Consider the following 24,143-nt stretch of genomic DNA (forward strand, 5'->3'; position numbering starts at 1 on the left):
TGAAGTGATTTTAGTAGAAGCAAGTCTTAGTGCCTGATATGGGTTGAATTGCGCCCCTCCTCCCCCAATTCACATGTTGAAATCCTAACCCCAAATACGTTCAGATGAGACCTTATTTGGAGACAGGGATTTGACAGAGGTAATAAAGTTAAGGTGAGGTCATTAGGGTGGGCCCTAATCCAACATGGCAGAAAGGGGAAATCTGGCTATTGAGATACCCAGAGACGATGTGAAGAGATGTAGGAAGAAGATGGCCATTTACAAGCTGAGGAGAGAGGTCTGGGACAGATGCTTCCCTCACAATTCTGAGAAGGAGTCAACCCTGCCAGCACCTTGATTTTGGACTTCAAGCTTCCAGAACCGTTAGCAAATAAATGTCTGTTGTTGTTTAAACCACCCAGTCTGTGGCACTTTGTTACAGCAGCCCTACAAAATAAAATAGCACCCAAGAGCCCCATCAAGGACCTACGCCATTGGTTCTGACTGAAGCCTTATGGTTTCATCCATCTTTTCTTTGTCAGGGTGGTTGGCGTCAGACTGGGAGGCCAGAATAAAGATAAAATGTAAGAATCCCAGTGTGTCAAACCAACTCATGAGAAGATGGAACAGAAACACAGAGCCATTGGGAGTTTGATTACTCTCATGGTTTATTAATATTCAGATTGAAAAAGGAGCCTTAGAGCCGCAAGTTAACGCTAATTGGCACATTTGCTTTATTTCTTTATTTTCAAAACAAACTGGGTTTTGATTTTTTTCCTTTTTGTTCATTCCATCACATTGAAAAGGAGGAAAAGAAAAATGGTTTTGAATTCACTCGATATTTTGGACTCCTCAGATGAACGGAACATTGCACACACACTTGGAACAGAGAGAGATAGAGAGGAAAGTGGACTCCCACAGGGCCACACGCACCAGATCAAAAAACTTGGATACAGTGCAAGAATTTCCCAAAATGATTGGATCATCATTACCAAAAACTTGCCATAACAACACCAAGAAACAAAAAATGTTTAAGCCACACTGTTTGACTTGGGATCTTTCCTGCTTTTTTTTTTTTTTTTTAAATGTTTGCCACACAGAGAGAAAGAGGGCTAGTGGGTGGGAGAGGACAGACTCACAGACGTGAGTAGGACAGGAAGGGAAACTTCAGAGAGGAGTTGAGAAGAGGGTAAGGAGCGACAGGGTTCAGGAGAGGGGAGAGTGGGGATGTGGAAAGCCATTTCTTAAAGTTCAGGCATGTTCTTGGTCCGCCTCGCGTTCTTCTCCTTTACCCTCATCCTGCCGGGCACTTTCCTTAGGTTTGGTTTCGTCTACAGCTTCTGAGGAAGAAAACAGATGGGGTTAGGGCAGGAGAAGCAGAGTTAGTATTTTGTCTCATCTGTTCAGATGATAGTGAATGCATTTCTTCTTTTCATACCACTTCATAAAAGATTTAAGATAAAAAGAGATTATTGCTATCTCAGTAATGTAATTTCCAGGTTCAGAAGAGTTTACCCCCAGGAAATTGTTCAGTGACACATAGGGAAGAGCTCAGGAACAAAGCTGTGATATCGTACGCGAGGAGTTCACTAAAGAGAAACTACTATGGTCTTTAATCTCTCGGCCTTACAGTTAAGGTGTCCACACATGGGGGGTTCACAATGATCTTGTATTTCTTTTGCATTAATGTCAGACTTATCATGACAGATACTTTATGTGGATCATTCAACATCCATTCCAACTCTCTCACCCCTTATTTCTAGTATTATAAAGGCTGGAAAGTGAAATGCTTGCATTTTCAGCTCCCCTTGGAGCTAGGGATGTCCATATCACACAGTGATGGCCAAATCGATAGAGACAGACTTCCCTGGGAAGGCTCCAGAGAAGGTGTTTGCTCTTTATTTTCTCCTATTCTTGATGACTGTGACATCAAACTACCTGGTAGTATAGCAGTCATCTTGTGACCATGAAGATAAAAACTATACACTAAGAATGGTGAAGCAGAAAGAGAGAAAAAAATCTACTTGTGACTGACCATACTACTCCTGGACACTTTTCCTCAGACTTTTTCTTATTAATGTGAGACAAATAACTAAATTCTTTAAGCCACTGTAGTAGTTTTTAGTTTCTGGCAGTCAAAAACATTCCAAATGAGTACACTTATCCGTAGGGCAAGTGTGTTTTGCTTAATAAGAAAGACTTTGTTTCTTTTTAAAGGATCATTTTTGTCCTTAGGAAAGAGGTGATTTTCTAATTACTCTTCTGCCTGGTTTCCTGCTAGAACTCAGTCAACTGATTTCATACTACAGACAGCTTACTAGTATGCCAGCTAATGGAAAGAGAATTTGCCTTGACATCACATCTGTTATTAAACAAAACTCCTGTATCAGGGTCCCCAAGACTCCCCCCAGATTCAGTGATTTGCTAGGAGGACTCAGAAGACTCAGCATATAATCCTACTCATGGCTACCATTTACTACAGTGAAAGGATATAAAACCAATAAAAGCAAAGGGAAAAGTTGTATGGAGTGATATTTGGAGGAAACCAGGCACAAGATTCCATGAGTCCTCTCCTCATGGACTCATACAAGATGTGCTTAATTCCTCCAGCAATGAAATGTGACATGTGTGAGACGTCAGAGACTAGGGAAGCTCACCTGAGCTTACAAGTCCAGGGTTTTTATTAGAGACTGGTTGAGTAGGCACCCTCTACCTAGCATGTACCAAATCCAGACTCCCAGGAGGAAAACAGATGTCCAGCATAAACCACATTGTTGGCGCAAAGAGTTTAGGCGCAGTGAACACTCTTAGTTAGGAAGTGGTGAGAACCCTCTCAAAATTCAAGTTCCCGGATGCCAGCCAAGGGTCAATATTTCACACAAGTATTTCTAAGACTTGAGAGATGTTGAGACTAGAGAAATGGGGAACTTTTAGGAGACCATTAGAAGAGCTCATAAAAATGTATGTTTCTTTGAAATCAGTCAGCTATATATTTATATTCAGATAAAGCTGAACATTTATATCTAAACAAGACCACTGCCGCTAAATATAATTTTTGGGATTCCTTCTTTGGACACCTATCTATTAATATTCTTTTAAGTCTCTTCAGTAGCAGAAAATGCTTATCGTTTTGAAAACAGATGTGTTTTTTTAAGAATCAAATGAGGCTGGTCTGGTAAATAGTAACTATGATAGGTCATTTTATCTTACAATGACTTGTTTTTGACCAAAGTTTTTAAGTCTGATTTATTTTGTGGGATTTGCAACAGACTGTAAGTTACTTTCAAAATGTAGTTATCCTAGTGAGGCTATCTACTACAACTCATAAAGAATTTTTTAAGGCTAGATCCCTCCAAGGTGATTATTATTAACTCTTGAAGAACCAGCACACTGATCACATTTTCTAACAAAAATTTTTGGGTGAAACTAACTCAGTTCTGATCTTCATAATACTCTATGTACCAGCAGTGTTCCTCGTGTATTATAGAACTTTGGTGCGCTAATGGATCATTTAATTTTCTGTCAGAAGAAAGCTTCCATATTTGTTAGATCTTTTTATAGTAATTTTCAATTCTTTCAGATAATTTATTTAGTTCCCTAGCTATGCCTAAATTTTGGAGACTACAGGTATGCCCACAGTGGTTTATCATCTTTACCGGTTCCAAGAAACCACATATTTAGTGTCCTCTTCAAACTGCAAAAGAAACAGAATATTGATTTAAACTGTCTAGAAGAACATAGAAGGATTAGCTACAGGAGCAAGAGAAGACTTCAAACCTCTCTTACTAAAATAAAAACTTGGGAGCTATTATGTATGATTTGAAGGAGATTAGGAAACTCAAGAGAAAAGGTGAAATCAGGCTAGTTAAGGTGAGAACAGAGGTATATTTGTGAAATGAGGGAACACAGTTCAAAAGGAGAAAAAGAAGGAAAAAAGATCCAGATAATTTTAAATAGCCACAGTTTCTGTCCACTTCTGGAGTGGAATCAGGTTAAATCCTTCCAAATTCCCCCACTTTCTCTTGTCATTCTTTGCCTAGGCCCAGGAGAAACAGTGAAACTTGACATGCATCTGTTTATTGTGACAGGAAGTCATTGCTGTCTGTTCCTTATTAAGAGCTTCAATATCTACATATTCTTTCTCTCAAATGCTTCTTTCTCTCAAATGCTTTCAAGTGTTTGAAATATAATTATTTATTCATTTAGTTGTTCTATAAATTGGTATCGAACACCTGCAATGTGCCAGACATTCTTCTAGGTAGTGAGAAGAAAAGTGAGAAAACCAGGAAATACCCTCGCTCTTGTTTAAGCCTTTTGTAATAAACATTTAATAGGCAATGAAATCTATAATTATAGAATATTGGCAGTGAGAGGGACCTCTAAGATCACCCAGTGACTAAACCATAAGTCTTCAAGGGTAATGACAGTATCTACTTTTGTACAACTTTGAATCCCCCATGTCCAGCACAGAACCCCGTGCAGGGAAGGCCTTCAATAAATACTTGCTGAATGAAAGAATGAATGGACATCCTCATTTCATAGAAGAGGAAACTGAAGTTCAGATAAAGAGATTTTCCTCTAAATCATATGGTTTGCTCATGTCAAGCCAGGACTAAAATCTAGGTCTTCTACTTGTCCAGGTTTCCCCATTATATCAGGTAGTCAAATTTGACCAGAGAAGGTCAAGAAGGTCTTTACGGAAAGAACCATAAATTGTAACTTTCCTGACCCCTTGTATAAAGTGTTTAGCTATAGCTACCATATTTGAGTCTTTCCTATATGTTTAGAACAGTTCTAAGTGCACTTGTGTCATCTGATTAATTCTCACAGCTACCTTTATCATCCCAGTTTTATAGGCGGGGAAGCTGATGCACAGCAAGGTAAAGGAACACACTCTCTGTGAATGGCAACAGTGAATTTCAACCTAGGGCAGAGCCATCTAGGTAGCATCTGTTTTACGTTGCTCTCCCAGCTCATCCCTTTGCCCAAGAAGGGTGGATGGGCTCACAGTAGGAGCTATAGCAGGGGGTCCACAGGTATGTAGGCCTGGAGACTATGAAGTCTAAAAATTGGTCTTTGTAAAAGCAGTTCAGAATGGAGGGAAGAATTCTGATTAGTCTTGAATAATATGAAATCTGGTCTTGGCCCTTTCCGGCACTAATTACATAATTTGTAAATGCTAGAGATGAGTTAATATGTATTCTTTTTAGTGTTTTATGCAAAACCTTTGATCATCATGGTGAGTTCAAAGATGGATGAATGGCTGAGGCCATCTGGTCACTCCAGTGATCATGATCCAATTAGCGTAAATAATCACATTCCCCATCTAGAGGCTCAACCTCTCTCTGAGACAGTTGTTGCTTAAGAAGAGGCTGTGGAAGCTAAAGACTGAAAGGGATTTTCAGTACCAAGTGACATAAAGCAAGTGAGGGAAGTAAATGGGCCCGGAGCTGGCGAATGAGGAAAGCCTGATGTGACAGCTGAAATCCAGCAAGTTAAAGAACAGAAAGTGTTCTCCTTATTTCAGTTTAGCTCTGAATAGTACTTTTACTCATATTAAACATGAAAACCTAACATTAATACTGTTATTTTGGTTAAGGTATTACAGGAAAAGAAAGATCACAAAGTGAATCACAGTTGACCCTTGAACAACAACTGGGTTGGGGGCGCCGACCCTCTGTGTAGTTGAAAATAATCCATGTATAATTTATGGTGGGCCCTCCGTATACATGGTTCATCCATATCTGCAGTTCCTCTGTATCCAACATCCCACGTCCATAGATTCAACCAACACGGATCATGTAGTACCGTAGCATTCACTATGAAAATGAATCCACATATAAGTGGACCCGTGCAGTTCAAACCTGTGTTGTTCAAGGGTCGACTGTATATATCTCCTATCTATGTGTATATATCATGTGACTAGCGAGCATCCTCACTAGGAATCATTATTATTCTACCTAGGATGGGTTTCTTCCCGCAAATCAGTCTTCACCCCGGAAATCAACCCTGAAATCCAATTTTATTATGATCTAGACTATGCCCCCAAATAAATAAATAAAACAAAAACTGATGATGTGTTTTAGCAGTTTGGTCTAAAAGGGGGAAAAATTTGTCTCTTAATAAAATAAAATTGAGCAATTTTAATAAATATTATTTGTATTAAATAAATTCTCAAAAATTACAGTCAATTTGAAGAGATAATGTTAGAATCTGATAAAGAGCTATACCCTTCTCCAGCCGTGGCATGTTAGCCTGGACAAAAATATTACTTCTTCTGGGCCCAAAGACCTCTTAGAAATAACTATGTTCACTAGCAGCTGCCATGAATTTTATCATTTCTATGTTACTTTGAAAAGAGAAAGTTAACATCAGGACAGTAAAGCCATGTATTCTTCATGTTCTAGAGTTGAAGGTTGCTTCAAAAGGGAAGAAAGAAATGTGTTCACTAATTCATTTATTTATTCAGTAAAAGGTCCTGGGCCTTTACTACATGCTACACACTGTGCCATGCATTTCTAATAGTTTTTTTTTTTAAATTTTATTTATTTATTTTTGGCTATGTTGAGTCTTCGTTTCTGTGCGAGGGCTTTCTCTAGTTGCGGCGAGCGGGGGCCACTCTTCACCGCAGTGCGCGGGCCTCTCACTGTCGCGGGCTGTCTTGTTGCCGAGCACAAGCTCCAGACGCGCAGGCTCAGTAGTTGCGGCTCACGGGCCTAGTTGCTCCGCGGCACGTGGGATCTTCCCAGACCAGGGCTCGAACCTGTGTCCCCTGCATTGGCAGGCAGACTCTCAACCACTGCGCCACCAGGGAATGTGCCATGCATTTCCAATGCAATGCAGTGCAGTGGTGACACAACAATGAAAACATCAAGCAAAAAGCTCTGCCTCCTTGGAATTCATATGCTAGTAATTATTGTTTGTGGGAGAAGGGGTGATAAAGGAAAAAGTAATATCTAGACAAGAAGAGCTCAGCCCAAAGGGGCATATTTTCTCCTAGGCCACTTCTCTTGGATTTGCAAAGTTGAGCATCTCTAATGAATCTCATAAATTTTGAAATATGGAAAACTCTAGTAGTTTTCTTATTCTTGACCCACAACTACCAGTCCTAAGAAAGATCAAGACCACATTAAGTCAGCAATAAAAATAAAAGTCATTTCTATACCCATTTGGAACCGGGTGGTGGTAGGGGACCCCGGTGGATGATTTCACAGTGGTCCTTGAAATATGTGCCTCTAACTGGCTCTCTGATTCTTGCTGAAATAGATTCTGGAAGCAGCTCTTGTCTTTATGCATTCCATTCATTTCCTCGAAAGGGTGAGAATAGCACGTCTGCACATTCTGTTGGTGAGCAAATACCAGGAGCATATGCAGCAGCGGCTGCTTGTGTGCTCAGCCAGGCAGCCCGGCTGCAGTGCTGCTGGAGAGATGGCGGTGTTCCCAGCTGCCATCGCCTACACTGAGCTCTAATGGCCCTGTTTACTGGCACCGGTCCAGGCCCCTCCACAGCCCTCCATTACTGAAATTAGGTTGAGTGGATTTCCCAGTAAAACATTACCTCTTGGGACCTGCCCAGCTCTCCCCAGCCTTGTCAACATTGATTAAATAGAAGCTGCTATCATCCTGGGGCCATGCCCACAATTACTCTACCAATCACCACTGGGCTGGGCTGTTTGCTTCCTTTCCCTTTTGATTTTCACTTTTCTTGAATATTAAGCATCATTACCTCAAAGGCTCAAAGAAGAGTAATAAAAAAAACATTCTGTAGCTACCTCACATACATCCCTTTGTTACTTACATGGTCTTCCTCTTGAGCTGTGTACCAGATATCAGTCTGGAGCCTGGATCATGGCTTTGGGTGGTCACATTTTGCTATTTTTTGTTTTTCATTTTTATCATGTTTTCCATTTCAAGTCCCTCTCAAAACACTGAGCCAGTATACAGCATTTTGTGTCAGCAGAGTGGTGCAAGTATCACCTATGCTCCCACTCAATGCTTTCTGAGACTTTGAAAGCAACTAATCCTATTGTTTACCACACTACTCACTTGAGGATTTCAAAGAGTAGCAGACAAAAACCTAACCAAGGAGAAAATTCAGAGGTGAAGTCCCAGTGATATCTGAAACATACATATACAAGTCTTCTTCTCTCAAAAGTTTCAGCCTAGGACCAAGCTGATTTCTATCTAGCCTTGCTACCAATTAGTCATCTGACCTCAGAGAAGTTACTTTTCCTTTGCCTCCATTTTCTAATCTATAAGAAGTATGGATAATAATGACTGCCTCACCTTATTGAAGGAAGGTATTTAAAAGCACTTTATAAAATTTAAAGTGCCCCATATAGTATGTTGAGATTTTAATCCAGCCTGTGGGATTCGGAAAAAACATCCATTAAGTTTAACAGTTTCATCCCAGGAGGAAAGAAAGCAATTTCCCACAGGAAAAAAAAAAAAAAATCATCTTTCTCAGATAAACAACTAAGAGGACTTCTCCCCTAGAATGTTCCTATAAAGTCTCTACATAAGAATACAAGTGATTTATTAGTTAAATAGATCTACTCTGTTTCAGAAATTGAGAACGAATCTAGGATTTCTAACCTTTGGAACAAAATTTAGTGTTTTATTCTGAAACACAGATGACCCAGAGACTTTAAAAAATTAAAACAAAAGTCAAAGACGGTACAAGTTGGCCTTGAAAACATCTTAAACATTCTCTCTACAAAATGTCTATCAAACCATCAAAAACGAGTGTCCTACCTTATTCCTCCGTTAGAAACACGCAGAAAGATCAAAAATTGCAATTTATGTGGCTTGCATAGTTGCCGTAAGTCATTTTTGGAACAAGATAGGATAAACATGTAAAGCTGAATGGAGTTAACATGATCTCTTATCATTATTCCAGTGAATAAGCCAACTTCTAAAGGCTGAAAATAAAAATAAAAATTTGGAGGGTATTTCCACTCTAGCATAAAAGTCAAGTACACTCACTCCTTCATCCCTCCCCTCAGCTACATTGTGCTGAGCTGGAAGTTGAATCTGTAGATCTTCCGAGACATTCCTTACGGTTAGGATGCGGGAGGAGTGGAAGAATGGGGAGTCAGTACAAAAAAATCCCATCTGACCAGAGTTCAACTCTGCATCTCCCCTTTCACCTCATAGTATCCCAGGTGAGGAGGATCTAGCTAGGAGAAAATCTTAGCTGCATCGCTCTAAGCCTTTACAAACTCAACTGTCTACGGGGCCAGGCAGCTAATGTGAATGTGAAAATCTAGCCATAGGTAAAATCCAGTGGCGGGGTCAACGGAGGCCTTGTAAGAGCAGGTATTGCCTAAAGTCATTTAAAAATTTTAAAACACTATCACTGGAAAAATAAAAGGGGAAGGAGTGTCTGACATAAGACTCTTAAATTATACCAGGAAGATACATTTCTGGACTCTGACTTCAAAATGGAAGCAGCTCCCTTTAATCAGAATAAAAGATAGTCACACTGTATTTGTCTTCAAGAACTAACTCCAAATCAGGAGTCCTAACTAACAGTGCGAACTTTTCCATTTTGCTAAATTTAAATTACTCACATCTCAAGATTTCTTTTAGTGAATGAAATAAAAAATAAATAATGACTATGGCAGATTTTATAAATGGCCTACTAAAGCAAAAAGAGATACCAAAAAATCCAATTCTCAATATTCTCTCTCCCCTCACTTGCTGTTCAAATATTCTCAACGTCTCTATATCCCTACCTATACCTTCCAGTTGTCCTAGGCTCCTTTTACAGATGTTGTTGGTGAAATCCTCAGATCCCTTTTACCAGGCTCATGTCCCCAGCTCCCAGCTGCTGGAGGGGTTGGCTGCCAATGACCCACACCTGCTCCTTGGGCGGGGGATGTAAACTGAATCACCTCAACCTGAGGTGCCTGAGAGGTCATACCCATTCTGCCCCCTGTGACTCCAGACACAGTCTCTGTCTGTGATGCAACTTGTGCTTCGGCACAAATTGTGGGATTAGGCTGAGACCGTGCTTTTCCTGAACCCATTTTGCTGTCTTCTTCCCCTGGATCATACATACATCTCTTCTTTCTTCATTCCCTTATGGATTTCCACCAATAAAGTATTTGCACAAGAGTCCCTTCTCGGGCTCTGATTCTGGGGAATGGGACCAAAGTTATTCCTTTAACCAAAAATCAAGGACTGGAGATGGGAGGCAGGCCAGTCAATTTCCTTAATCAATGTACATAGCAAGTCTTCAAGGTTTGAATCATTTGGGTTTGCAGCTTAGCCCTCATGACCCAGCTCAATTGTTGTTTCCATACCTCCAAACCTATCCTACATGGAATTAATCACTTCCTACTCTTTATTTGTATAGAAATTATATCCCTTGCATTATATCCTAGTTTGTGGTATCTTTTCTAGTCTTCTTGACTGTGAACTAATTTCTCAAACGAAAAGTCTGATACATCCGCCATAATTTGAACTCCACAGAGGCAGAGATTTTTAATTTTCTTCACTGATGCATCCCAAATGCTTAGGAAAGTGCTGGCAAATATATATAATTCCAAATATGCTTTGTGTCACGTAGATAAAACCTTAATTACCTCAAGCCTAAAAACTGTGGACCTGTATTGTTGTCATGACCAAATAGCAGAGGTGTGCCTGAATTTCAAAATATTGTATTATGAAAAGGAAACGATATTATTCTGATTTATAGGTATCGGGCATGGAAAGAATTATTCCATCATCTTCCTTTTTTTATACTAATTTTAATTTTATGTCTTCTAATTTTATAACAAATTATTCAGATATAAAAAAACCCAAATGTAAAAAATAGATATCTACTATAAGCATCACTATTTTTAGATAGCACAGGGTAGTGGTTAGGACAGCTGGTTCTGGAGCCAGCTATTTGCATTTAAATTCTATCTCTGACACCATGATTTGGAGTGAGTTATTTAACCTCTTATTGCCTCACTTTCCTTATCTGTAATTGGTATTAATATTGGTACCCACCTCATGGGGTTACTAAAACACTCAAATGTGTTAATTATTTAAAGTACTTAATAATGAATGGCATGTTTCAGTAAACTGCTCAGTAAATATTGGCGATTACTATTAAGTGAGTGGGAGGAAACTAACATTGGTTTAATGTTTACTATATGCCAAGCCCAGTGCTAAGGGCTTTCACATACTGGTGTTCCATATATATCATCCGTGCTCTCCTAGTCCTTTGTCAGTAAAGTGGAAGTACTAATATCTACCTCATAGATTTGTGATGAGCAGTAAATGAGAGGAAAAAAAAAGACAACTTAACACGGTGTCACTCCCTTGCTCACCTATGTGCCTAATAAATGAGAATTATCTTCTCTCTCTCTCCACTAATTCATGCGTATCCACTCTTAGACTACAGCCAAAGAGAAACTTTCTTCAAGTATCCCGAGAGAGGGAGAGAGAAGTTTGTTCCTTATAAAGTTTCTGCTTGTAGAGTAAAAAAAAAAAAAAAAATTCTTTGAAAAAAAGGCTTTGAAGTCAAAATCTAAAGTCCAAAAATGATCACCAGGGCAAAGCTGACTGTTGGCCAAACTTGAGAGGCATGATTCCATGATGCAAGAATCAAGGCTGCTAAATAGCAATGTCTCAAAAGGCAAGACCTTCTCTGCTATTGCCTCTACTTCAGAAGAGGACAACCTTCTCTATTTCACACTTAAATAGCAGTCAGTTGATTTCAAAGGAAACCACCTTATCCGTGGGCTTCGTTCCATTGGATTCCCTCCAGTTTGTAGCAAAAGTACATTTACTATACTGACTCAGCAAGAATCGAGGAACCCCTTGCCCTCAGATGTGTCGTAAATCTTGTTCCAGAAGGCAAGGTACAGGGCGGATGGCAATTATCCAGGCTTAAGACAGTACATCCAATTTTAAGAAAAATGCCCTGATTCATTATAATTATTGAACCCAAGACTTGAAAGAAAGCTAGGACTTTTTGTCCCTTAACCTTAAGGAAAATTGATCATTTACAGTGAAAATTTTCAGCTTTATTATGAGAAAGAACTTTCCATTTCCGGAAAGGCTTGCAGTCCTCTGTGGACAAGGCATGTTTGGGGGGGAGAAATCCCTAGGGCTGTGTGGAAGACTGTTCTGAGTGGGTTATTCCTTCTGTCTATGCACCGTACTGTCTCGTTTCTGGGACTTCTCAGGCATGGAATTCCAGCAAACCTTGAAGAGTAAAGAGATTAAAGATGGAGTAGGAAGTGGCCACTTTCTTACAAGAATTACAGGCAAAGAAACGCCATACTTCTTTTGGAATCTTGATCAAACGTATTGAAGTTAGCATTTTTTTTCTCCACTAAAGTTTATTCATAATTCCTCTTCCTGCATTTCAGAGAAAGTTAATAATTTTCTAAAAATCAAACTTCATGTATTTGATGTTAATTGTGTAGGTCCATACTTAGGAGATGAGGAAATGTTGGACAGGCTAATTGTGTTTGTTGGTCATTTTTCATTGAATCTACTCTCTTAGCTATTCTTTCTTGAAGTTTTTCACATCTATCGAAACAAGCTGCTTAGGTATTATACCAGCCATTTCAAACAATTGTGTTTCCTTAGATATTTCTATTACGCTCACTGTTTTCAACGAGTCATCCTAGATCTTATCTAGTTATCAGTTACAAAAGTGCAGTAATTTGTGTTTGTCCGACCTCGAGAAAGTTAGTGAACTATTTTCTAGTTTATACTGGTTTTAAAAATTCAATCAATGATTTGTAATGGTTTAACGTATATTGAGTTAATAGGCCGTATTACAAAAAATATTACAAATATTTTCAACATTTGTCTTTAAAATCAAAAGCAGATCTAGATTTGCCAAATCTCATGATCTGATATTTGATTACATGATTTGATTATCTGACTCCACAGTTAAAATATAGAAACCCAAACTAGAAACAATTCTAACTCTATAAGGGCCTCTCCAGTAGTGACTACAGCGGCCTAAAAAATTTTCCTACGTATGAATATCTATTGATTGGATAACATTTACATTTTAAAAGAGAAGCACTATACTTATGACCCATATTCAGCTCATGCCTTGCCATGTCTCACCATGATGTGTCTGGGTAGTAACTGAGATTAGCTAAACAATTATTTATCTGTGTTGTTTAATTTTCCCTTATGGCTGTATCTACACAGCACAAAGAAAACTAAAGACTTGGCAGTTGTCTTGCTAATTTTATCATTGCAAATGGATAAACCACATAATTCAGGACAAAAATTCAAAATCTGTATATATTGTTACAGAGTGAGCTCCTAATTGTAAAATTACAGAATAATGAAAGCTGAAGGAGATCTTAGAGATTATCTGATCTCAGCCCCTCGCTCCCTCTGAGAAAAACTGAAGGTAGAGCATTTCTGTGACTTGCCCAAAGTCTCACAGCTAATGAGAATTCAGTGATCCTCCCATAACACCATAATGTCTCTCACAACCTTTGGGGATGATGAATTCCACTGCTTGATTTTTAGGGGCATCTCTCTCCCGTAATCCTAAATGCACTGTGTAAGTCTGTTCCTCCCTCCCTCCTTCCCCCTCACTCCCTCCATTCCTTCTCTCCTTTGTGGAATAAAAGGTAAACTCAATATAATTTTACTTTAAGAGCTACCAGAAGTGATTTTAGATACTCCGAAGGCTTGCAGAACCAGGGCTGAGGATGACTGTTGCATCAAACTTCAACACATTATGCACAGCTGGTGAGAGGTGATGTGAATATTCTATATAGAGAGGGGAAAAAATGGGGACCTCTAAAATTGGTGGCTTAGGCTGAATAGTAATCACTGATTATGGCAGGTTTCATAAACACAATGACTAAAGAGTTGCTGGGTAATGAAAGTCCAGAAGTAGCTGAAATTACTACAAACGCTGTCACACCTAGAAATCTCTAAGAGATCAGTACCATGTCCTGATAAGAGCAAATAAAAGTGCATATCATTCCCCCATCTATCACCCCCTCCACCTCCCAATGAAAGCAGAGTGTTCAAAAGCCCACTGAGAAGGTTAACTCAATTTTGAAATTAATTAAAAAATATTATTGTAAAAAGAAAGCCCTATAAAAGTTGTTTGTTGTTATATGCTTGTGTGCAGGTAAATAGATGCAATCCCCATCTCTTGCTGGGACAATTCATTTTGCACTCATTGTGTATTTTGGCTTCCTAGGGCCTGTCAAATTATGGCACTGCCTTTGAATGAAAAATTGCTTTAAGAATCAATAGTACTCACTGGAACACAACCAGAACTATATCGAAAAAGTGATATTCATATTTGTACTGATTTCTCTCTTTTTAGTGAAGATCTCAGAGCTCTTATATTTAGTGGCAAAGAATGTAATAGTCTTGGCTATTTAGAGACATTGGGACAATTAGCAGTTAAAGAATAAAGATTCATGGTGAGTCTATAGCTTACCTTAGATAGAACCATAGAACCATATGTGTCCTGCCCATCCTATAGCACTGCCATTGGAAAAATCATCCTGCTGAAGGCTTTCTATCTTCTCCATCCAGTGTTTTTTCTCCAATAAAACTATTTTCTAAAACATACCTTATGTCTAGAATCTACCTCCTACTCTCTTCTTTCTTTTAAAACCCTATTTATTTGAAAGTAATCAGACTGCATACAGAGACCTTAGAATAGAAAGGGGCTCTGGAGACCCCCCAGCAACAACTCACCTAATACAGGAATCTCCCAGAATCCTCCTAGCAGACAGGCAGACTCTGCTTCAACAGGCCACTCCAGCTCTAACTGTAAATTCTTCCTGATAGTCACCTAACACCTACCTCTCCTAAGTTTTTATGGAGTTCTTTCCTCTAGAATAACACAGAACAAAATATGTCCTCAATATGTTTTCTTTTGTACAAGACAGTCCAAAAATGCAAAGATAACAGCCTCTTTCTTCAAGAAATTTACCAACCTGTTCTTTTCCTCTTCAATCAACAAACTTCATGAAAAAATAAATTCAAATTACACCTTTTCTTCATCTCACCTCTCTTAGTTCTCTAGGAGCTGACTTCAACTCTATCATTTTTCTAACAGTGCTCTCCTCAAATTCACCCCCTCCCTCAAAATTATATCCACATCATAAGGCCTTTTCTCATTTACCATTGCTCTTGATCTTTTTCTGACTGCTCCTTTTGACAGTGTTGACTTTTACTTGAGCTCTATGCTCCAGAAAATAGGGGCAGTTAAGTAATTCTCCCAACCTTTTGTTTTCTGAAGTCTCCCCATCCTTTTATGCTCTAGGAAATGGCTTACTGTAAAATACTCTTCTCCATATGATCTGCTGTCCACTCTCTCTCATGACTCCAGAAGACTCATGGGTGACTTCTTTGTTTACCTGTAACAAGGCCAAACACAGATCTTTCCTCCTTTGCCTTGAACTTTCTATTCTTTGTTTCATGAATGAGGATAGAATTGTTTGTCTCTTTGAAACAAGGTAGACCAGTGATAAATAAACCTTGTTCAGCTAACTGACTAGACTTCCCCTGATTGCAAAATAACCTCATTTGTAAATCACCCCACCTGTAATTTGTCTACTCCTCCTATAAAAGTCTAAGGAAAAGCCACCCTGCCAAGACACTGTGATCTTCGGAGCTGGGGTCCCTATTGCAATAGTTTGAACAAAACCAACTCCTTAATTGTTGGTGTATTTTTGTTTTTGACATCTTCTTAAAATATTCCTTTTTTCTTAACTTTAATGAAGACCATGTTCTGGATCTGTGTTTGCTGTTTCCTCACTTTTCTTTGCCATTCTGGGTCTAGTGTTTGTTCCTTATCCCCTAACAGGACACAATCCAAGATTCAATTCTACATTCTCTTTGCAGGCTCTGCATCAATAACTCATTCTCTCTAATGACTTTGACCCAGACCCCATAACCAGGTAACCACCACATTTATATTATCATTGTCATATCGTTAATCCCTATACATCACTGTAAGCATATTACTTTCTTTAACACAAGCTTTAATGACTCCTGGCCTCATATACATCAAATTCCAATTTCTACTGCCGAATACTTCTCTACATCCTTGATTCTACTCCTGGCTCCAATTCTATATCTCAGTCTATACTGGACATCACACAACCACTATCGCTACAAATATAATGAGATTGGCCTTATCATTCTTTCAGAGATCCAAATTTAAAATCCTCCCTCTCTATGTGCATCTATCTGTGGCTATTGATTCTCCTTTCTCAGCAACACATATTTCCAATTGAGGCCATGAAATGGAAAAAACAATTAAATATAAGTACTGTACTGATATACTAGATGAAAAATGTGCCAAACTCACAGGGAAAAGAGACTAGCAATACTACTACAGCTTGGGCACGGAGCCAGTAGTAGTCAGAGGAAGGAAGGACAGGTGGGTAATAATAACACAGTATCTGAAGTATATATGGTTAAAGGCAATAGTCAAATAGAAGGTCAACAGCAAGGATAGTCAACAGGCGTTGGAAGCTGATAGAACACAGCAGCTAGAAAGAGGCCAGTATAGATAGACCATGGACATGCGGGCAAGTCTCTCAGCCAGCAATAGGGTCCCCTAATCATGGGACCAAGAACAAGATTCCCATCTCTAGGAGACAGGATGAGAATAAGGCAGGGTCTTAGTCTCAAGAGAAATCAGAGTACAAATGAAATGAATGAGACAGGGACCTAGGTAGAGCAAAACCAAGATGAAGTTTAGTTAGTAGAACTGTTCCCAAGTGAGAGACCAATTATTGGTGTTTGGGCACAAGTTGACTTGAGGCTGAGCCAATTGTGTGTAGGGCTCTTTAATTCTTCCTAGTCTAGGAATGAGAATGACATTGATTCCAGAACCAGACATAGAACTCAACTTGGAAAACAGATGGCAAGTGACCTCATTGGTGTGGCCTAAAGGGACACAGGACAGTACGCCAGGCTAGCACTTCAGGGGATGGTGGCAACACTAACGTCTGAGCCAATAGAGCCGCCTCTTAGCACATCTTTCTGCCTCCAAGGTGGCCCTCTTGCATGCTCCTCCGCTGTCGCTGATAGGGGTAACTATAATAGTTATTTAAAGCCTACAGATGATAATGCGAAAAGAGAGGATATAGCTGCTGTCCCAACAAACTATTGTACATCACTGAGTCTAAAAGAGGGGACATGACTTTCCTTGCGATTTAAATGAAGTGTACTAAATAAAATTTTTTGGTCGAAGTCTCACTATAATTTGCTTGGACATGTTTTATGTCTGCTGTCTGACTCTCATGTCTTTGCCATCACTGCTAAGTTCATAGAATTCCCAAAGGCTTTTAAACTCATCCAGGGACCTGGGCCTTCTTGTCCAATGTTGAGACCAAACACAAGAAAATACTAGGGATGGGAAAAATAAAATAGCATTTAATTTTGTTTTCTAGGTTAGATTTTTATGAGATCTTAGAAGGAGAATTGGTGAACTCAGGGAGAGTTAGTAATAAATTTGGTTAGTTAGTAATAAATAAAATATTCCGAAAATGTGGGAGAAAATGACTTTTTTACTGAAGCTAACTTGAGTATAAATTATAATGTAGAAAGAAATTTTATGTGGCAGAGTCTCGCAAAAGACTACTAGAAACATACCCATAGTTGAACACAGCTTGGTCTATTGACACGTCACAGCTAGCGAGAGCACACAACATGGAACCATGAGGCATGGCAGTAAGAGGGGGGTTAGAAAGGACTTATCTGGGCTTGTGCTACAGGATTTGGAGGTAGATTCAAGGAAGCAGAGCTTTGCTCTTTATTGGATGCTATCACAAAATAGGTGTCATTTTATGATTGGGCATTTTTTTTTTGGCATCACTTTTTAAAAATTATTTTTAAATTTATTTATTTTTGGTTGTGTTGGGTCTTCGTTGTTGTGTTCAGGCTTTCTCTAGTTGTGGAGAGTGGGGGCCACTCTTCATTGCGGTGCACGGCCTTCTCACTGCGGTAGCTTCTCTTGTTGCGGAGCACAGGCTCTAGGCATGTGGGCTTCAGTAGTTGTGGCACGCAGGCTCAGTAGTTGTGGCCCACAGGCTTAGTTGCTCCATGGCATGTGGGATCTTCCCAGACCAGGGATCGAGCCCGTGTCCCCTGCATTGGTAGGTGGATTCTTAACCACTGCACTACCAGGGAAGTCCCTATGATTGGTCATCTTAATAAATATTATCTAGAAGGAAGGAAGAATGAGGTAAGCATTATCATTCATACAGCCAGGCTAGGGAAATATTTGGCCATTTTATGGTTTAGACAATGTCCATACTTAGTCCGTGTTCAGACATGATTACAGGGGTCTTGCTTTGTCTGGAACCATCACACAAAGTCCGATGTTGTGTCCTCTGAAACTCTGTATGTTAATAGGAGAAGACTAAAGCCCACCTGTAGCTGCCAGGCCAGATCCTGGCTGTTAGGAGCTGCTTTTCTCTTTCTTGGGAGAAACGGGAGAGATTAAACATAACTTTTCCAGATTTGAGGTGTCAGTGTTCAGGTCTTTCCTTGTAATTGCCTGTATCTCCCTCCAGAGTTCTCCCTCTTGTCATACTTAACGAATGTGTGATCCCCCTGAGCATAGAAAGAGAAATTACATTGATTGCCCAGAGACAGTGAAAAGATTCTACCTCAGTCCAGTGTCACCAGCCGAAGCCCTATCCTGAAAGGTTTTACTGGCTCTTAAAGATGCTGATGGCTCCCAATGGACTAGTGGCACTGTTCCCTAATTTAACATATTTTAATTAAATAAAATCTTTCCTGAGGAAGAAAGAGCGAGCCACATCGGGTCTGTCATTTCAGTTGTTTTCTCACTTCCCTGATATGACGAGACAGCAAGCTCGAGTTTTTCACCCTCTCTCTCTTCCCCTCCTTCCTTTAATGGCCTGTCAAAAGGAAATTCCATCCTGTGTTGGCATTACTGCCTGCTGTAAATAAAGAGGAAATGGGAGGAAAGAGGAGGTGGGAGGGGAAGGGTGTGTGTGATAGAAGCTAGATCCACAGATCAATTGCAAGGCATCTCTCAGAGTGTCTAGACACCAGCTGCTTGGTAACCATGGAAACCCACAACTTTGACTGATGGGCTGAGGAGTAACGACTCTCAGGAGATCCTGTTGGGAGCTTGGTGGCAGCGGGGAGAGGAAGGAAGGTTGGGATAATGGCGAGAGAGTGTGAGTAATAGGGGAGAGAGCAAGAGGAAACACAACTCTCTGTGAAATGGGGGCATTACCCCGCTTACCATTTTTCTCATGCACATTCCACAAGTGGTGACAAGATACAAATGTGCCATCCCCAGCAGGTGTCAGGACACAGGTTGCTAAAGATGAAGAGCTGAGCTGCAATGATTACATTCCCATCAACTTCCTCAGTAAACCAAAGCTTTTGACAGTAAACAGACATGATCAACAATTGCCTGAGGCAGCCTTGGGAGTGGGAAATTCCGGTCCCCAAGAACGGTTGTCACTTTTACAAGCACTTAAAGAATACTCACAGCTCTGTACATGAAGTGTCCACCCTTCCTGCTGCTCCCATTTTCCTTCGTCCTAGGAAAGGGTTAGGATGTTGTTTAAATAAAGGAGGTTGGTGGTGGGATTGTTGAGGGAATGAGTAAGAAATGAAGAGATACCAGTTTAGGGCCAAATCATCTGTCATATAAATGTATTTTGTTCTCTTCTTCATAGACAGATGCCTATCATCAGAGGTTTCCAATCCATAGATTTTGAAGTGTTACAGTTGCTTGCTGTAACCCTGGTCCCTTCCCACTACACATCCTTTTTGGATGGAGATTTTCAGGTAGCACTGTCACCCCTCCCCTCCACCCCTCTCAACACCTAATTTTGTACCCCTCCCCACCCCCCACCCAATCTCTCCACTCCACTTCCTTGACCAAGTACCACCACATACAACGCCCCCCCAGACCCTTTCGTGATGCAGAGCAGCCCTTTCTCACCAAAGTTTGTCTACAGCTATACAGACTACATTTATTGTCTGTCTCACAGTGTTTTGCCTTTACTCAGGCAATCTTACCCAGCACAGTTAGAGTCTAACAGAAGACCTGCTAACTTTATTGGTGCTATCTGGGTCACAAAACTGTTTCCTAAATTGTGCAAAGCTAATAGACGGTGTGAGAATTAACCGTTGGACTCTGACTGATCAAAACCAAGAGATGTGTGTGTGTGTGTATATATATATATACACGGTCTGTACATTTGTATGCAGCATTTCTCTGAAGAAATGTTCCTGTATGAAAAAATGTTCCAACCGTATTTAGCTATAAGCAACATGTAGGCAAATTCAACATACTCAGAAAGGGCTACTAATAAGTAAATACTGAGTTAACTATCATTTGTAATAAGTAGAACATTTTAATCCACCAGAGACTCCTTATTAGACATTAAAGCTTTCATGACTTTGATTTGATGACTTAACCTGAGAGAAAGGCAGCTCCCTCTTAAGCAAAAATGTGTTTATGTCATCTATTTTCAGTCAGGGCAGAACTCCCAGTGGTCTGGAATTGCTAAAATGGTCCTCTTTTAGAGATGGATACTTTGCATGGGGAGATGAAACCACTTTCTTCCCTATGATTGTGTTCCATGTAGGGAGTGACTATAACGCAGTGTCTAGGACACAGATCTGGTCCTCTGGTGCCACTGACAGCCGGGTTATAGTCACTGCCCAGCTGCCAACATCTTCCAATCCCTAGGAGGGATGGTATTACATGTAAGAATTATAGGAGTCTCCAAGGAACTTGCAAGGGAAGAGGAAGATGGAGGAATGTCTGTCCAGGAGGCAGAGGAGAAGTTCCTTCAGTGGTGATAAGGAGTAAACCAACTGAGTGTGAGAGGGACTTTGGGTCACCTTTGCCACGTATGCATTGACCATCAGCACTGACTCAGCTACTCTGTTTGACTAAGGAGGCACCTTCATCTTCACACTTCTACTGAGCATTCTGTTCCTATTCTAGTTGCTGGGGTATAGCAGTGTACAAAATAATAATAAAGCAGACAATACCCTGTTCGTGGAGCTTATATTATTCCATAGATTAACAGGTAAAATATATAGCATGTCAGGTGGTGATAAGAGCTATGAAAAACATAGTGTGGGGAAGGACAATAGTGACGGAATGAGGATGGTGTGACAATCTCCGTCAGAGGGAAAGTCTCGTTGAGACGGTGACATGTGAACAGAAGCTGAAGAAGGTTAGAGAGTGGAATCTATGAGGATCTAAAAGGCGGGGGGGTGGGGTGGTTCTAGACAGAGGGACCGGTAGTTCAAACGCCCTGGATGTGAGCACATGTGGTTTGCCGGGGCTGTAGCACAGGCATTATGTTGCTGGAAGGGAGCAAGAGAGGGGCATGGAGAAAGTGGACTTCAAGTGGTGACCTCCACGGGACGCTAATCATGGAGGGCTCTGAGGCCATGTTAAGACCTTGGCTTTAATTGAAATGAGATGGATGCAAGAGAAAGTGAAATTGTGCTCAGATTCTAGATATATTTTGAACGTGGAGCCAACAAGATTTGCTGACAGATTTAATATTGGAAAAGACAAAAGAGTTGGGGATAATTCCAAGATATGTGGCCTGAGGTTCAGGAAAAGGTGAGCTTGCCATTTCCTGAGGTGGGGAGACTCAAGAAGGAGCAGGTTCAGGGAGAAAAGATAGGAGTTTGGTTTTCAAAATGTTTAGCTTGTGGTGTCTATTCGATACACAAGTTGAGTAAGCGGTGGTCTGGAGTGGGGAGAGAGGTCTGGGCTACTGAGGGATCATTGGGATTTATCAGGTTGTAGGCAATACTTGAAGCCATGAACCGGGAGCAATCACCAAAAGAGTAAATGTAGATGGAGAAGAGGAGGTCCAAGGCTGAGCTGTGAGAGACTCCAACAACTAGAAACCAGGAGATGAAGAAGCAAGGACAAGAGAAACTGAAAAGGAATAGCCAATGTGTTAGCAGAAAAACTCAGGAATAGGTAATATGCTGGAAGAAGAGTAACTAAAGTACTTCAAAGAGTAGAAAGCGATCAACTATGAAATGCTATTGGTAGGCCAAAGAAGACGAGCCATGGGATGGACCACTGGATTTTAGCAATGAGGAAGTCATCTGTGCCTCTGGCAAAAGTTTCATTGGAGGACAAGAGGGTAGGTGTGATTGTCATGGATTCAAGGTTGGGAAGAAGCAAATTTGAGCCACTGAATGTAGACAGCTCTGATTAATACAGAGTCAGGAGCTTGACAGCCTGAGTTTGAATTGAGAACCCACCACTTCCCAAATGTGATACTCTGAGCATGTTATATAACCCCTCTGTACCTTGATTTCTTAATCTACTGAATGGGGATAGTACCTACCTCATAGGATTGCTGTAAAGTATGATACATATAAGATGCTTAGTCGATGTGTTCAGTAAGTATTAACTTGAACAGCCCTTATCATCACTTCTCTTAATCCTTAATAAGATATGGTCCTTGTGAACAAGTTCTATTTCTGGTTCTGGAGACTAAAAGCATAAAAAAAATTGTTTGAGCAACTATAATGAAAATTCTGCCAACCTTGATCCACTCTCACAGTGCTCTATGGCAGATTTGGATTGAACCACCTCAAGGGAGTGTCATATTTCATTTTCCACACAGCGTAAGGTTCTGGTTTAATAAAAACTTAGTCTAGGGATCCACAGTGTTTAATGAGTTTGAGGTTTTCCAAGCACTAATATTCTTTAACTCTGAAAGACCCCAAAAGATTTTTTTCTGATCACATGGAGCTTCAGTGGTGGTTCACATAAAGTACTTTGAAATATATAAAGTTCAAAGTGCTAAGGCATTGATATCTCTATGTCACAAAAACAGTTCATCTGTCATGCTGTCAAACAGACATCTTTATCAACTAACACTTCTGCATCACAATAAAAATTGACATTCGTATAATGGTCCTGAAGCATTTTATGACTACGCTTACTATACTTCTAATGTTGTATACATTTTATTACATCCCAAACCTTTCCCAATTGGAAATCCAATAAACACATGATGGCAAATATTAATCAAAACATTTGATTAGCCAGAATGTCCCATTCCCCAATCACACTGGAGAACACAGAATTTACTGTAAATGTGCTGCTCCTTTTCTGTCTTGAGGACACCAAATTAAATAAAAGGGGAGAATAAAAATAATTACATGCAGGGAGCAGAAATGAGACCCTGATGTATTCACACTCACTAGCCATGTGACCTAAGTCGTTTAAGTTCTCTGACTTCTGTAAAAGGGACAATGATACCGCTCATCATAGGGTCATTATGAGGCTTAAGCAAGAAACTCCATGTAGAGCATTTAGCAGAGAGCCTGGCACAAGACAAGTAAGTGTTATTTATATTGTTAGCATCCTCAGTATTACTGTTGCTATTGCAGTTACTCTATAGTGAAGACTTAATAAGCGAACACCAAACCAAAGGCTGAGTAATTCAAAGCTATCTAATATGCATTAGGTTGGCTTCACATGTTAATTAAGGCTTGAGTTAATATTAGTAATATAGAGTCACCACTGTCTTTGTGAGGGAGCCTCAATTAATTATAGGAGCTCAATAAGCATACGGGGCATGTGATATGTTCATATGGATTTATTCCAGAGGGATGGCTTTTGGGGTGGGGCTGGAGAAAACAATCTCCACTTCGATTTCTGCAACAGCGGCCGTTGCCACTCAAGGCTTCAAGAGCCACTCACACAGCCTGCTGTATGGCTGCAGCCCCCTAAGTGACAGGGGGACAAATAGCTGCTGTCTCATCATACATCTCCCCTTCCCATCTCCTCCACCCTCCCGCCAGCCCGCCAGGCACGTGGCAGCAATAAGCTGCCTGCCTCACTGGGATCCTCAGCTCCATTAATAAGCCCTGCAAGGCTGATAATTGGGGATTTGCGGAGCCTGCAGTCTCTCAATAAGCCAGGTTGTTATGGAAACCAGAGGCAGACCTCCGTGTCCAGGCTATTGATCCTAAAAAAATAAAATAAAATAAAAGTGGAGTATTGGAAATGGTCGTTTCAATCTATCCTCTCCTCCCCCATGCCCATCATTTTATTTTAGAAGTTTGCCTCCAATTTCCACACATGAGAATTCACAACTCTTCGCTCTTTTGGGTTCCTTCTCAGCACTCCCCGACCCCTTTCCTAATTATAATTA

General features: G+C 40.2%; 1 protein-coding gene across 1 annotated transcript in view; it reads right to left on the reverse strand.

Annotated features, from left to right (window-relative positions):
• Positions 1 to 625: 625 nt before the first annotated feature.
• GAP43 (growth associated protein 43) overlaps positions 626 to 24,143 on the reverse strand; it is a 92,315-nt gene continuing 68,797 nt past the window's right edge. The window contains exon 3 of the mRNA XM_065876598.1: positions 626 to 1,319. Within this exon, the coding sequence (XP_065732670.1) occupies positions 1,231 to 1,319 (89 nt within the window). The 3' untranslated portion in view covers positions 626 to 1,230. The remainder of the gene's footprint in view (positions 1,320 to 24,143) is intronic.

The sequence above is a fragment of the Phocoena phocoena genome, chromosome 4 (genome assembly GCF_963924675.1).
Source record: "Phocoena phocoena chromosome 4, mPhoPho1.1, whole genome shotgun sequence".
In the NCBI taxonomy this organism is placed as follows: Eukaryota; Metazoa; Chordata; class Mammalia; order Artiodactyla; family Phocoenidae; genus Phocoena; species Phocoena phocoena.